Genomic DNA, 15,798 nt, shown 5'->3' with positions numbered 1-15,798 from the left:
TACAGACTTCTACATACACCAAATTTAAATAAGGCTAATCCTGCTTACACGCATAGATCTTTACTGCTTAAGCATCACTTCCTTTTTCAATGTGGGAAATCACACTGAGAAAAGAACCCCCCCCCCCCCCCCCCTTAAATGAGGAAAAAATGGAAACAGAATTAGGAAAATACAATTAAAAAAAAGGTAAATAATTGAGACTATACTCATATATATATATGTAATAAATGTAGTTTTTTTATTATTATTAATTTTTAATTTTTACAAAAAGGTGAAAGAGTTAATGGGCTTTATGCATATAATACAAAGGCTCCCGAACAGCATATTAGCTTTTTTTGGAAAACATTCAGATCAAAGACAAAAGAGTAGCAAGCATGGTAAGGGTGGCAGCTTTACTGTAAAGTTTGATGTTTTTTAAAAAAATGGTTAATTGACATACACCTACATATTTTCATTCTGAAAGATTTGATTCAGCTTTATGGATGTGTTAAAGAAAAGATAATATAAAGGAACATGCCAAGAGGGATCATGGAGTATTTTTTTTTCTCTCTTGTGTGCATATAATTCCCTCTCTCACAGTGTCAATAAAGACAGTCTTTGGAGGGTGTATCTCATATTTTTTTCTGCAGTAAGAGAGCAAACTAATACATAGCCAGTTATCGCAGCTTGCAGACAGTCAATCTCTTTGTCTATGCTTATTCCCTTTAATATATAAGATTTTCTAGTAGGACAGTTCCATGTCACTCGAAAGGATGAAGAGAAACGATGCAAGGAGATTCATCACTCAGAAGACAGGGAGGAAATCCAGAACATTGGATGCATCCATTCTCTAGACTTTCGTCTGAAGGTACATGCAGAGTGTGGGTTCTTAAACCCAGAACTCCCACCTCCCTTTGTAAACCTTGCCACTGGTTTAAAAGGAACCTTAGTTTTCTTGATGTTAAATAAATTTGCATCAGCTTCCTCTTCAGTTCTTGTGAGGATTTCTGGAAAAAAAAAATAAAGAAAAAAAAAAGAAAACTCTAGGTAAAAAGAAAACCAGACCTCTTTATAAGGAGTTAATTAAAAATTTAACCTCAATGCGCTAATGCTCTGCATACTAATCCACACGCTTTCTTTTTCCAGCTAGCAACTGCCAGGCACTGACTCGTTCTACTAGGCTACTTTGAACTTTACACTGTGCTGCAGATTGTATGTTGTTAATTTTAAGTAACTGTATCTGATGGTTAATAAATACACATCTTAAGCTCAGCTAAATTGTGAAAAGTGAGATTACACTTTGCATTTATGATTTTCCAGACTCATGTGGTTCTGTGTGTGTGTGTGCATGCAGTACTTAAAAAAGGTGCTTTCTGTGATGCTGGAAACAACACCGAGCAAAACTAGATGAGTTTTTTAAAAATAAAATGAGAGTGATTATTGATAACTAAGAAGGCTGTATTAAACAGAAATAGCACAAATTCTGCAATCATTAAAAAAGGCAAATTTGTCTTAAAAAGTATTTTGTATGGGAGAATGCAATCAAAATCGTAACAAAAAATTTCAAAAAACAATCACATATTTTGCTTTATCATTTTTTGAATACTGTAAGGTAATTTGTACTGTGTCTTCTCCTCTTCCAGTTGTACTTCTGTACAGAACAGTATAAATATAATGCCATCAAATAATGTATAAAATAAGATGGAAAAAAGAATGGTTGATGACAATGAAAACAAGTAAATAAACACAGTCATCATTTATGATAAAAAGAGAAAAAAGAAGAGCACAAATATGAAAGAAGAAAAAAAAGCCTATCAAATGCTAAGGTTAAGGACAAAGAAAGGTTTAATACTATATCAAAACCAAAGTAATCAGTATGAAATCAAAGTAATCAGTAGTAAGTATGAAGAGGTATATCAAAGCCAAAGTAAATTCTAGCCAGGTGTAAGGTTTAGATAAGCCTGTTTAAAAGTGTATGTAAAGTACATATAAGTATATTGATATTCTACCTTTCAAAAGAAATAGTGTAGTGCCTTATACTGATATGAAGGTACTTTCTACTCTATCATAACCAAACAATTATTTCAGTTAAATATTTCTGCATCTGCCAGACAGGATAGCATACTCTTAACCAGCAGCACTGGTCATAAAGCACTATGAACCATTAATGTTGACTTTTAACAAATATGGTAACATGTCCAGAAGCATGGGGAAATTTCAAAGAATGGAAGAAAATCTTAAATGTTTTCAATATTTTAAAAGGAGTAAACAGGATGAGTGGGTAACTGTAAGCCATTTCACCAGACATCAATCCCAGCCAACAGCAGGGAAGGACACTGTAGAATGCAGTCAGTAAGGAGTTTAAAGATGGTAAAATAGTTAATATTAGTCAAGATGATTTTATGGGTAAAAAAATCTGGAAAAACAAACTGTGATAATTCCCTTATAGGATTATAAATTTGAATGAAAGAGTTAACAAGGCAGAAGCCAAGGCTTCCATAAGGCTTTCACCTGATTCCTGAATGATTCTGCAATTAAAAATTACTTTGTGGGATCCCATAGAGCAATATTGACTCAGTTAAACAAATAGTGAATGGTGAGTTAGGAAAACAGGTTTTCAGGAGGGTCTTTTTGATCCAATGCCATTCAATATTTCTCTCAGCACTGGAAAAGTATAAAACAGCCGAGGGCAAAATTTATAGAGAAGGCAGAAATTCATAAGGTTGTGAGCAATGGTGGAACATTGTTAGAGGAATTCATTGAACAGTCATAACCTTAGCAATGTAGGGAAGGCTTCCAAACTCAGAAAAAATTTGGGTCATCATCCCAGATACTCTTATCTCCGTGGACCAAGTTCCTGTAGCCTTTTCTTTTTCTTTTTTTTTTCCTGACCAGAAAATCATCAATGGAAAAGTTGTATGAGGGAGAAGTTCCTTGTAAGATGAGGGCATTTAGATTGCATTTTCCATATAAATGAATATTTTGTTAAGCCATATAAAAGCTTTCATACCAGGACAGGAACATCTTAAAACAATAAACGTCACAGATTAATTCTTCAGTATGTGAAAAAAATACTTTAGAAGGTATTTTTCTCAAAACGTGAAGCTTCACTTACCTATAATAGAAATAATCCATGAGTTCCCTTCTTCTAGTATAAATAGATTCGCAATTCTTGCTCAGGAAACTGTCTGTAACAGGTGAATTTTGCAATCCTGAAGCAATACAAGGCTTGTTCCAGAGACATATATTAATATATAAAACTATATTAACGTCTAGCTCTGTTCATTTCAATAGCATTCATTTATTTTAATTCATTGATGCTCAATATATGTGATATTGTGAGGATTAGCATGTGAGGCCAATGAAGCTGAATAGACTGTAGTAATTTTAAAGTACTGACATTTTTTATTACAGCACTGAGGCATTAATTCTTTGGCAAGGATATTTTATATAAAGAAATTCTACATAAATTACATGCAAAATCTAGTCTTTTCGTATGTCAATATGCTGCCTATGGCTGTAATTACAGTAATGTGCACACTTCACATTAATAACATGGAGGAAATTTGCAGTACTACAGGATTCTCTTCTATTTGCCAAAATTTCTGTGATTAGTAAAAGGGCAAAAAATACATTTGCTTAGTCCATCAAAACAAGTTATACAGTAGTTAAAGAATAAGAGTTATACGGCTGCATTTCTCAGTAAGCTGTGAAGTTCAGCAGGGGTCTTGCAAAAATGATGTTTGCATTGTCTCCCATTCTGTTGTACAAAAAAAATAAAAAAATAAAATTAAGTGGTTTGCCTGGTTGATAGAACTCATAGGAATGTCCTTGTCATCTCTGAGTGAGTCCTCTAAAGAGTTTTCCTATTCCCACATAATTTATTCACTGATCCTTTGAAAACCAATAAATTGCAGAGTGCAGTTATTCATGGCATTTGTGAATGGGCAACTTGCTTTTGTTCTTGCAGCAGGTGCGTAGGTGGGAGAAACAACAAGACAAGGTGCGGTAAGTCGTGTTGGCTCACTTAAAGTGAAAATCAAGTAAATAAAAATCCTGTAACCAAAGACAGCTTGCTGCATGTACTTATGTTCTGTGTCTGGTATGCTATTGGGAAATTGCCTTCACTCCTACTCACTAAAAGTCATAAAAGATTGCATTTGTATGTGAAGACGATTTGCTCTAGAGTTGTCTGAGATCATGATATCAAACATGAAATAAAATACAAATTTTGAGAAGTTCCTATTTTTTTTCACTCTTTTCTGTCACTCACTTTCCTCCAACACTCAGCAGTGTCTGTCAGCAATCAGTTACTCTTGCAAGTATGCCTCCATGGTATATGTTCAAATTGATTTAAAATAGTGGTTTATCTCTGCAAATTCTTGACCTCGTGTCCTTGCTTGAGCATGCAAAGGTTGTTAGCTAAGTGTAGAATAGATTTAAACACAAAACAAAACAAAACACATAAACACATTTCATTCGCTTATTTAATCAGGAAGTTTACCGTACCTCTGGTTCTGATATATAATCTGTTGTCGTGTTAGAATGGCAGGCTATGTGGATTTGAGTCACCCCAGTTCTGCAGTACCTGAGGGCTTTTTCTTCCATACACATTATCATTCTACAACAAGCAGAGTCTTATTGGATTATGAGCGTTGTGCAGACTTTCTCACCCTCCCCCCCATTAGAAATCACCAAAAGACATGCAATCACTTTTAAGCCAAAATGGCAGAGACTGTTATAACAGATGAGAGAATGATGTTAATGAGAGGTGCTTTGTGAGGTTTTGAGTCATTAAACTGTATCATTGAATCTCTCTATCTCAGCAATCTTATAATAGGCATCTACATGGTTCTGTTGTTATCAATATCCCCTTTTATCAGGTGAATGGTGTCAGCATGGGTGGGTTGTAGGGGAACAATGCTATTACAGAAAGGTTTCAAAAGAGGAGTTAGCAATTGGTTTTAGAAATTACTTTAAAAGTAGTCCTCCAAGTGTTGTGCTGACAGAAAAATTTTTTGATGACAGCTTATGACAGAAAGCAGAGGCAATGCCTTGTCAAGGGGTAAAAGCAGAGGTGGAAGCTTGGGTCCCCATCAGTAACTTTACCACCTCTGAAGAACTCATTTACAAGCCAGAGACAAAGATTTGCAACACTTAGCCTTAAAGAGGGAAGTGAATTCTCCTTTGAAATCAGTCATAGTACCCTCTACCAATTGTTATTTGTTGTTTTTTAATGGATATGATATGTAATAATGAACATTTCCTTTTACCATCACTCTGTAATATAAATGTTAATGTGTAAGGTATTGCCAGTGTTATTATGTAAATCTTCTCTCAGCAGCTTTCAATAGTTATAAATCATCAAATGTGTGTTTTTTAAATGTCAGCTTCTCTCAAATTAAAGCAATTCACCCCCTGTTTATACACATTAATTGGACAGAATAAATTCTTTGTTTCAATTAGTAATTACATACAAACCACCAAATTATATACGGATAAACCTATTCTATGTTTGTTTCAAGATTGAGCAATCCAGAGAATTAAATGCTGGAAGCTATTCCCTCATTATCTGAGGAACTATTTTTATTAGTGGAACAAATGTGGATGTAGTTAGCTTTGTTTCACAGAGCAAATTACATAAAGGCTAGAGGAGATATGTCTTATGTGTTTCTGCTTTTCAGTCATTCATATTAAAAAAAAAAAAGGAAAGGAATTTGGGAAGGTAAAATAAAAAGTATTTTAATACTGATGTCTGGGGGTTTATGTACTTGAGTAACTAATAGTGATTCTTAAAATGCTCAGCTTTGATCACAGAAGAGTTTGTGCATAGTTCCATGTACTTGTACTTTGTATTTTTGAGAACATTTGTTTACATTTTGCACTTCACTCAAGCTGCTGTAGTTGGTTTCTTTTATTTTTGTTGGCAGTGTCCGTTGCCAGCTCTCAGCTTTACTAATACAGGACTGTTCCCTTTCAGATGACCACCTTGGAAGAAACATTAGCAGCATTTTAGAACTCAAGATTTTGTCAACATGGCTTTAAAGAGAATTACAGCATTTCTATTACTAGTAAGGTAGGCAGGCTTACTGTTTCACAGGACTTGAAGAGACAAATTTGATTCTAATTCTTCATTACCACGCTGAAGGTTTGGAAGGTGGGAGAATGATATGACTGCTGTACTTGTTGCTGTGGAAATCTGTCAGTCATGAGTTTTCACTAACTTCGAGTGCAATGACATTGTAACAGCATGGCGACATATATGTCAACTTTGCAACAGCATCCCTCAGGAAAACCTGAATATGCGTTTTTTTCTTTTCACCAGAGTCTGAGTTACCCTTTTTTAATTGATGCAGTTGTGGTACAGAATGAGCTTGTTCTCGATGGAAAGTGTTCCCCCCAGAAACTAGCATTTTCTTAATGGAGGTGCTTGAAGAGATTTCAGTTTCTATTCTGTTCTGGTATTTGCAAAAAGATAGAAAGTTCTGATTGAAGAAGAAATTCAGGTGCATTATGAAATTGCTCCGATAATGTGGTAAAATAGAGAACAGCTAGGGTGCTTGCATGTATTATTCATTGTAGTGAAAGATTCTTCAATATATTTTATACATCTTGTTTGCTACAATAAAGCAGGGACTGTTTACATAAACTGATAACTACCAAAGTATGTGAAATACATTTAATAATGTGATGCTTAGAACTTGCCAAGAAGAACATGTACTAATTCCTATCCACCTCCATTGTTACCTTAAGAGCAGCTCTCTCCATAGCAACTGAAAACTTTTCAAGGCAGCAATAAACTAATCCTCTCCAGCTTCCAGAGCACCATCAAGAATTTTAAAAACATTGGACTTCCAGCAGCTAAATACTTCAGAGGATTCAAAAGGCCACAAAGCTAGATACACAAGCATTCTTTTTCCCTTCAGAAGGTAAGGAAATAATGTTTAGAAATCAATGTATCCCCATAACAATGATACGTATTCATAAATGCTAACAGTAACATATAACTATAACTAAATATAGATATATCAAAAGATTTCCTAGCGTCTAAAATATACTAACGTTTAGTTAGTGAGTTAATGCCGGTTTGAATTCAGCAGGTTTTTTTTTTTCTTTTTAAATACTGATTTAGTAGAGTTTCCTTTAAAATAAAGCACACATGTATCGTATTGTATTTAAAAGATGCTGATCGTGTGTGTGGCAGTTTAACACATGTGCATTACCATCTGCAAATGTATATTGCTGCCAGCATCAAGGGAGTGAAAATGTCTTTGTGGAGAACAGAAGTGAAACTCTTTTTATGTTTCTTCCATATTGGGATAGATTGTTATTAAAGCAAAGGTAATGATATATTAGGAAAGATAGTGTCAAGACAGATTTACAGTACAAAGTGTCTTTTGTATCTAGAGTTTTCAAAAGTTGAACTTGTTGCTTCTGATGTGTTTTTCTTGTTTGTTCACTGAATTCTATGAATGAAATTACAACGTCAGTCTTGAAACTTTCCTCTGACCATAAAATAGCACTAACCTTTAAGTACATCCTGTTCATTCTTGTTTTGTGTTGTATAGCTGGAGTTTGATAACGTTGATAAAGTGTTTTGAAAATAAAACCTGCTCTATATCGCTGCTTTGTAATATAATTACTATGCAGTTGTATCAGAATTAGACTAGTAATCTTTATTTACAGCTATTTTGCTATTAAAAACCTGTTTCATAACGGAATGAAAGTGAAAGCTACAGTATTTTCCTGTTCTTACTGAAGAGGATTATTAGTGAATGCAATAACATAACACTGAAATGAAAACCACACACTTTACTTTTATGAGGAGGGAAGGGCAGTTTGAGTCAACCTCTTATTGGTAATTCTACAGAAATTTTAAGGCCATGGTTGTCTTAGTTTCCTGCTGTTCCGGGCTGCAAAGCCCTTACAGGCTCCCTGTTGTTCAAAAACAGCTTGTCACTGCAAATCAGCTTAGCCAACCAATTAATAAATCCTTTCAAACATATTGCATTCACACTAATTAAAGGGTTGGGGTTTTTTTCCCCTTTACTATTCAGATTCCTCAGGTTTCAAGTTTAAGCTGTGAAGTGCAAACAACAGTCCAACATTCAGTGCATATCACGCACTGCAGGAAGAGGAGATGTGTTCTCTGACCAAGCATCCAGCTCTTGGGGTGGTTTGTTCTGCTTTCATATTCAGCGTGCTCATTGCTGAAGGACAGCTTGGGAAAGAGCATGGGCAGGATGGCAGCTATGCTCCCAGCCGAGGCTATCTGATGGAAGTTTTACGCGTTCTTTCAGCTGACAACACTGAGCTCCACATGAACCACTCACGAGAACTGATCAAAATGTTACTGGAGAGAGCTGAGTGCCCACAGCGGATTTATGGCATGCAAGAGGATTGTAATCTGGTTAGTGCTTCAATTAATGAGGGATATCTTTACAGGATCGTCAGTGAGTTCTAAAATTCTTTATTAGAGTGAAACCCTCCTAAATACAAAACCTAAACATGTAAAAGACTCATTGTTGCAGCCAAAAATTGATAGTCCCCATTTTAATTGTTTCATTGTAAATTATTAATGTTAATTGTTTGATCTTGTAAAGAAGAGATATTCCAGACACGACAAGTATGCCTTAAAAAGCCCATGGGTCAGTCACATAACAGTAATAATTTTCCTTTAAAGTTTTCAAGTCTTTATTTTCCAGCAAAGGTTTTCTATTTTAACTCTTATCTAACTATAAAGTCATGAGCTTGAATTTGGGGTACAGATTTCCACTGTGGAAAGACATAGGTAAAAACTGGGCACCAGTTCTGTCACTTTCTGTTGTTGTTGTAGATTTAGTTCATAAAAATAAAACCCAGACAGGATTCTCACAGATTCATCTGCCAATTCACTGTAACGTTGAAGATTCAGGGGAAGTTTTGGTAAGCAGTTCAGGTCAAGGAAAATCAAAGACAGAACAATGAATCTGAAAATCCAAATTGAAACTGGAAATAGTCCAAGGTACAGTTTCACAGAACGTTTGGCTGTCTAGTTGAATTGAGACTATTTTCAGAACGGATTCCTGATTTGACAAGAAAAGGAACAAAAGCAATAAGATCATAGGTTCTGGTAGGAGGGAGACAGTGACAAGTGAGCGACTTAACTGAAAGGAAGTACAAAGGGCTTGGTCAGTCTTGGCTTTGATGAACATTACTCTAGCTCTGGCTTGGTTCAGTGACCTACATACAGCTGACTGTCTCTTTACATCAGAATTACAAGGATGCTCATAAAGGTGATTGCTTTGAGAATATACTGTTCTTGGCAATCAGACAAGCCGATGAAATGGAGATATTTTTCTCCTGTGCAGAAGACAACTACTCACTTAATTGTCTCTTCCTTCAAATGCTCTCCTTTTTTATATGAGCCCCAATGTGAAATTTCATACATAAACAATGTAGGTGTCAGTTATTCCCTATGGGTATTTGTTATAAAAGAAATGATGCAGGAGTTTTTCCTCAGTTTACATAAATATGGACCCAGATCAAAATCTGAAAAAGTATTAAGTGGTAATGGATATAGATGTCTCTAAACTTCACAAAACAGGGGTCTAGGTTTTCTTGTTCTCCCTCTTTGTATTGCTTCTTTGGATTGCCATAGATTTTCTTCTATTTGCGATCTTTTTGCGGAGAGCATAACCACTGTGTCCCTGAATGGAAGAAATCGAAGTGAAACTTTTCTGGGGCTTACTTTGGTTAGGACTTCCATGCTCTTTAGGCTTCATCTTGGAAAATTTGTGTGGGAAAAACATGAAGACTTTCACCATTTCCAGTACTTCTGTGTTGGATGTATCAGTAATACTGCACACATCCTGCAGTGCCACATGAACACAGTTCACAACAGAAAAACCATGAGAGAGAGACGGAATCTTTAGTCACATGCAACCCACACGGAGTTGTGTTGAAGTCTTCCAATATGATTTAACAACATTGGGTAAGCCAAGATAGCAAAAGCTGTGTGAGAAGTCCTGTCTTTCAAGATCTCCAAAATTTGAAACAGAATGCCCCACCTCACATTGGCATTTTCTTTCTCATGCTTGTTGGGAATAACTAATTGATTTCAGACTACACTTTCCCTTCTAAATCCAGGATCCTCGTCATACCAGATGACTTTGGGTTTAGATTTTTTTCCTTGTTAGTGATGTCCCCAATGGATATCTAAAATTAATGAAGTTTAACACTTTTTAGACCCTTTTCTGTCTTGTCGTTACATATTGGCTCCCAAGACTCTTTAGATAGGGGCTGACAGCTCTTGAACATGTAACAGTCCTTTATCTCCTAAGCACATAAAGGGCATATATTTCCTGCAATTGTAAGGTGGTTTTTTTGTTTGTTTGTTGTTTTTTGTTTTTGTTTTTGTTTTTTGTTAATAAATTCTGGTCTCAAAAAAAGAAAGTCAGCTCATGGTTCCCAGTTTCAAAGTTGGGCTCTTTTTTTTTTTTTTCTTTGCGGCAAATAAGTTTTTCTAAACCAAGACCATGCAGGAGGAGGTTATCCCTATAAAATATTTCTGACAGCAAAATTAGATGTGATGAACCGATTTATTTTCTCCTGGTATCTCCTTAACAATTACCTTTTATGGGCTGACCATATACTATGGAATAACAGCATCTTTTACAATGCACCTGATTCCTTCTAATAAGCAATTTCCTTTTCAGTTATCTTCCTTGCAAGAGCAAACAAAAGCCTTGCTTTATTAAACTTTATCCCTACTGGGTTTTGAAATGCTATAGAAACCTTTGAAAATCTTTCCACTACATGCAGGATATTTACTCTACTACTGTTGGGTATTTGAAAAGGTTAGTTAACTAACTTGAGGTCTTTACAGATAGAAGACAGAATAGCTATTTTCTCCTAGCCCAAATACTAATGTTTAGAGACATATACTTGAAAAAGTTCAACTTCTAGATCTTGATAAACAATTTAGGCAGGGCACAGTGGAACATATTTTAATCTATTTTACCTGTGAGTATAAATATTTAATTTGGAGATTACCATCCACAGTTCTCTTTTTTTAGATTATTTGTGACAATTTTTGCTGGAATTATTTCTATTAAAATGTGGCAGCTCTCTCAATTCCTCCAGGGAACATTGGCTTCTGAATACGACAATGTGTGTTTGATTCTACTCTGCTTCTGTGTAGGAAAATGAACTAACATACAAGGTGAGCCACACTGCTGAACACATCATGCTTGTAGCCATAAACAATTTAGTCTGACAAAATGGGTTCTGTCTAGGACTCATGAATTTATTTGAGTGTTATTATGGTCCTTCTGTGATACCTTCACATGTTGTAGTGTCTTCTCACAAACGTACAGTCTGTCTGCTCTGCCACAGTGGTTGAGATTAGCTGGCACGGCTATAAAATGGTTGGAAAGAGCCAGTTGGGAAAAATAAATAAATAAGTTAGCTACAGAATGAATGACAATAGTTACAGGATCTCTTCAAGAAAGACTCTTTATTCTGGAATTCACTATCTCATTTCCTGTAGCCTGATTTAGAGCCCTGTTGGTCTTCTGGCCTAGTTTTAAAGACTAACTTTAGTTTGAGCTGGCAAAAATTTCTGGAAAAATGTTGTTGCATCAAGAACAATGGAGTTTTACATACATATATTTATATTTTGAATCTATGACTGCTCAGATAGAAAGCCTGCATAGTGAGTGTATCAGTTCAGTCCTTCTTGAAATCCATTTAGAGGACTAAATGATGTTGAGATGACTTTCTGCACTGAACTGAATTGTTCCAATTATCAGGATTCACTGAGAAAAAATAAAGATATAGATATGATTGTAGATCAGTTAAATCTCTTAACAGCGCACTGAATATGATGTAACTTCTGTTCACATACCTTGAATTAACTACAGTGCAGATATGGTCTTCGTCTCATAACAGAAATGCATATAGCATGCAGAGGTGAAAATATGCTTAAGCAGTAGACCTTATCTAATATATTTATAACCAGGAGTAAAATCTGTTGAAGCCAGTAGAAGACTTTCAATTCTCCACAGTGAAGTTTTGATCAAAATTCTTTCTGTTTTGTAGTAAATCTTAAATCCCTTGGATGCTTAATGTTTCTTAAAAATAGAAGGGGCTCTGGAAAAAGACACAAGGCATGATCTTGCAGCAATAGAACTGCAATGACTTACACATGCCCTCCTACTGTATATCCATCAGCCTGCATCTGCATAGTCTTAGGTTTGATCCCTTATATTTAAGAGATGAATTCTCCTATTACCCTCACTAATCAAATTTGCAGATGACTGGCAATGTGTTACTTGAATTGAATTTCCATTTATTTTAATTTTTTTTGCAGTGCCTCGAACCAGATGCTGTGTTACTAATAGCTGGTGGAGGCTTAGAAGACCATCTCAGTGAAGAAGTATTTGAGAGAATTTCTCTTATTCTCCTCTACTACATTCTTCATCACAAAGATGTGTGTTCTTCAGAAGTCAGCTTGAGTAATAAGGATTATAAGTTTTACCTACAGAGTATGCTCAGTTTAAGGCATGATGAAGACTGTTATTATTTTTCACGGAATGAAACAGAAGAGACATTAGCTGCAGTAAAACTACATTTTAAAACTCCTGAAACCCAGGTAAAGAAATATAAAATAACTTCATATTTGCTACTGATAAGCCTGTAAGCTAGTTCAGATGTCATGTCTATATGATGGCTCTCCAGACTACTGGTAAATAGCAGTGTGAGATCACAGGCTAAATGTTGGTCTTTTGTTGTACATGTTGCTCAATGCTAGCCTTCTTGACTTGCTTTTGTCATGTGCTACCTAACACTTCCACAGATTCTGCTGAGAAGTGGTTAGGGAAGTAGCATGTTAGGGACCATTCCCAGTAGATAATTTAGAAACAATTGCTTCGCTTAAGGCAGCTATAAAGAGTGTAGCTGCATAGCTGCAAAATCTTGCACTTGGCCTCAAGGACAGAAATGCTTTCTTACCTGTTGTATTTGCCAGCATAGGTATGTTACCAATGATTGTACCTAAATGGTATAAACCAGAGCAGTTCTAAAACTGGTCTTGCAGTATAATAAAAATGATAAATCAGTCTGCTGTGATGAGATCCTTGCCAGAACCTTTACTTCCATGCCAATCCACAGTAAGGTGGAATGAGGAATCTATCCAAAGATCTTATGGCCTCCTTTAGTTGGGACACACATCTAATTATCTGCAAGAATGAATATGCCTTACAGAAAGACTGATACAGATAAGCTTAAATGTTAATTTTTATTTTTATTTTATTTTATTTTTAAAGTAGTCTATTGAGTATATTAAAATGAAAACATCCTTTTAAAGTCAGGAAACAGGCACCAAGTTTTCTCAACACTATTTATTATTCCTTATCTCAAGGAGGACCTATAAAATAATAAGATAATACTCATGATTTCACAATCTAAAAAAAAAACTGTTTTCTTTGTAAAGGGCAATAAAATAAGGTTTTGCCCGATTAGATAACTCTTAAAGTACAAGTTGACCTGCTGTGAGAAGCCCCTTAGATCTGCTCATGATATATAGTTAAATCTGGAAATTAAAATTGCAAACTTTGAATTTACTTTTTTTTTTTTTTTTTTTTGAATTTTAATATATGTCATACTGTAGTAGGAGTTTCTTATGTGAGCGGAAGATGGTGAGGAGTCCTAGCTGTGCAGCAGGATGTTGAAGGCCTCCGGTCCCTTTTTCTGTATTCTTTGTGTAATCGTTTCCCATCATAAATTATTCATTGACCCGTACTTTTGGTTCTAAGTCTTGGTGAACGTGCTGATTTCCCAAAAAAATCCAATGGTATCTGGGCAACTGTAAAGAGACATTGGTGGGTATTTGGCATGTCAAGATAGAACAACAATCCATGAAGTGCTTTACTGTGTGGTCTATTTGTTTGTGCTGGCAGTATATTCAATTATTAAGTCTCTTCTGTATCTGAGACTTTACCACTCACTGGTATGAGGGGAAGGGGGGGGGGGGGGGGGGAAGGGGGGGAAGGGGGAAGAGTTTGTTTATTTGTTTGTTTGTTTGTTTTAATGAAAGGTACTCAAAACATTATAGGCTATCTAATGCTTAGAATCACAACACTTGTGTAATGGGAAAGGCCAATGATGCAAGACAGTGATAGAAGAAAGGCATTTTTAGAGCCTCTTTATATGGTTTTGTCTTCACAGAAAATATCCTCAGTCATAACAGCTAATATATTATTTATCATAGAGTCATGGTTTGGGTTGGAAGAGACCTTAAAGATCACTCAGTTCCAACCCCTGCCATGGGCAGGGACACCTCCCACCAGACCAGGTTGCTCAAAGCCCCGTCCAGCCTGGCCTCCAGGGATGGGGCATCCACAGCTTCTCTGGGCAGCCTGTGCCAGTGCCTCACCACCCCCTGAGTGAAGATTTTCTTCTTTATATCTAATCTAAATCTCCCCTCTTTTAGTTTAAAACCACTACTCTTTGTCCTATCCCTACACTCCATGACAAAGAGTCCCTCCCCAGCTTTCCTGTAGGCCCCCTTTAGGTACTGGAAGGCTGCTCTAAGGTCTCACCGGAGCTTTTTCTTCTCCAGGCCTAACAACCCCAGCTCCCTCATCCTGTGTTCATAGGAGAGGTGCTCGAGCCCTCTGATCATCCTCATGGCCCTCCTCTGGACTCACTCTAACAGCTCCATGTCCTTATGCTGGGGACCCCAGGGCTGAATGCAGCACTCCAGGTGGGGTCTCACAAGAGCAGAGCAGAGGGGCAAAATCCTGTCCCTTGCCCAAACGTGGCCATGCTGCTTTTGATGCACCCCAGGATACAGTTGGCTTTCTGGGCTGCAAGCGCACGTTGCCAGCTCATGTTGAGCTTCTCATCAACCAACACCCCCAGGTCCTTCTCCTCGGGGCTGCTCTCAATCCATTCTCCATCCAGCCAGTATTTGTGTTTGGGATTGCCCCAGCCCAGGTGCAGGACCTTGCACTTGGCCTTGTTGAACATCATGAGGTTCACACAGGCCCACCTCTCAACCCTGCCAAGGTGAAAATTTCAAATGAGAGATGAAATTTCAGGTTCTGGAAATTAAAATGTGTAATGGAAGGACAGGAGAAAAATGCTAGCCTCCTCTCCACAGTGTTTAAGGCATATATATAGACAGATGGGTATATGTAAAATAAGTGAACACTGTATTGGCTCATTTAGCTGACTCTTCAATTTAATTTATATGGAAAAAGATAAATCAACTTTTATAATTTTCACTCCATTTTTGTTGTTGTTTCTCTCAAACCCAAAGCATTTGCAGTGAAAGTAAACAAGAAAGGCAGAAATAGAGGAAAACAGGGATACATTTCCAGGTAAATAAGAGAGCTGTAGCCTGCTCCCTCACTTCAGACCTGCACACACCCACACACATAGGTGTTGTATATGACTGTCTACTGCACCCCTTTGATCACGCAGCAGGGAAATCACCTTTTATCTGCAGACTAATGGCTTTCCATATCGCCCTAGATAAGTGCCCCATAACAAATTATTGATTTCATTTAATAAATAGGGAATGAAAATCACTAAGAAAATTCTTTCTGAAGTCTGATATAGAGTTGAAATTACATTTTTTGAGTAAATGACTTATACCTCAACAAAAATTTCTCCCTTTCCCACCACTTTCTGGAGTTAGTTGTGGAAGCAATTAAGGATGACATAGGAATAGCAGAAACAACATGAAAATACTGCTAAAGAAAAACAACCTGAATGATGGGCTATACTTCTTCTCCCTCACGTAACAAAACTTTTTTTCAAGCCTTTTTTTTA

At 36.4% G+C, this 15,798-nt stretch overlaps 1 protein-coding gene and 1 long non-coding RNA gene across 3 annotated transcripts in view; one reads left to right on the top strand and one right to left on the bottom strand.

Moving 5' to 3' along the window:
- Nucleotides 1–240: 240 nt before the first annotated feature.
- Nucleotides 241–5,040, bottom strand: LOC308190855. The gene is made up of 3 exons (XR_013947533.1): nucleotides 4,489–5,040; nucleotides 3,095–3,167; nucleotides 241–986 (listed from the first exon to the last, which is right to left on the bottom strand). It is a non-coding gene; the product is annotated as an uncharacterized lncRNA (long non-coding RNA).
- Nucleotides 5,041–5,228: 188 nt separating this feature from the next.
- SLC39A12 (solute carrier family 39 member 12) overlaps nucleotides 5,229–15,798 on the top strand; it is a 36,820-nt gene continuing 26,250 nt past the window's right edge. Inside the window, exons 1-5 of one of the 2 annotated variants that reach the window (XM_080582625.1) lie at nucleotides 5,229–5,285; nucleotides 5,960–6,136; nucleotides 6,738–6,908; nucleotides 8,037–8,389; nucleotides 12,332–12,613. In XM_080582625.1, the coding sequence (XP_080438751.1) occupies nucleotides 8,120–8,389; nucleotides 12,332–12,613 (552 nt within the window). In that variant the 5' untranslated portion in view covers nucleotides 5,229–5,285; nucleotides 5,960–6,136; nucleotides 6,738–6,908; nucleotides 8,037–8,119. Of the gene's footprint in view, nucleotides 5,286–5,959; nucleotides 6,137–6,732; nucleotides 6,909–8,036; nucleotides 8,390–12,331; nucleotides 12,614–15,798 lie in introns of those variants that run through there. The other variant, XM_080582624.1, reaches the window with a different exon arrangement.

The sequence above is a fragment of the Anser brachyrhynchus genome (genome assembly GCF_964034855.1).
Source record: "Anser brachyrhynchus genome assembly, chromosome: 2".
NCBI classification, from domain to species: domain Eukaryota; kingdom Metazoa; phylum Chordata; class Aves; order Anseriformes; family Anatidae; genus Anser; species Anser brachyrhynchus.
The sequence above is the reverse complement of the archived record's forward strand: the minus strand, read 5'-3'. Positions and strand labels throughout refer to the sequence as shown.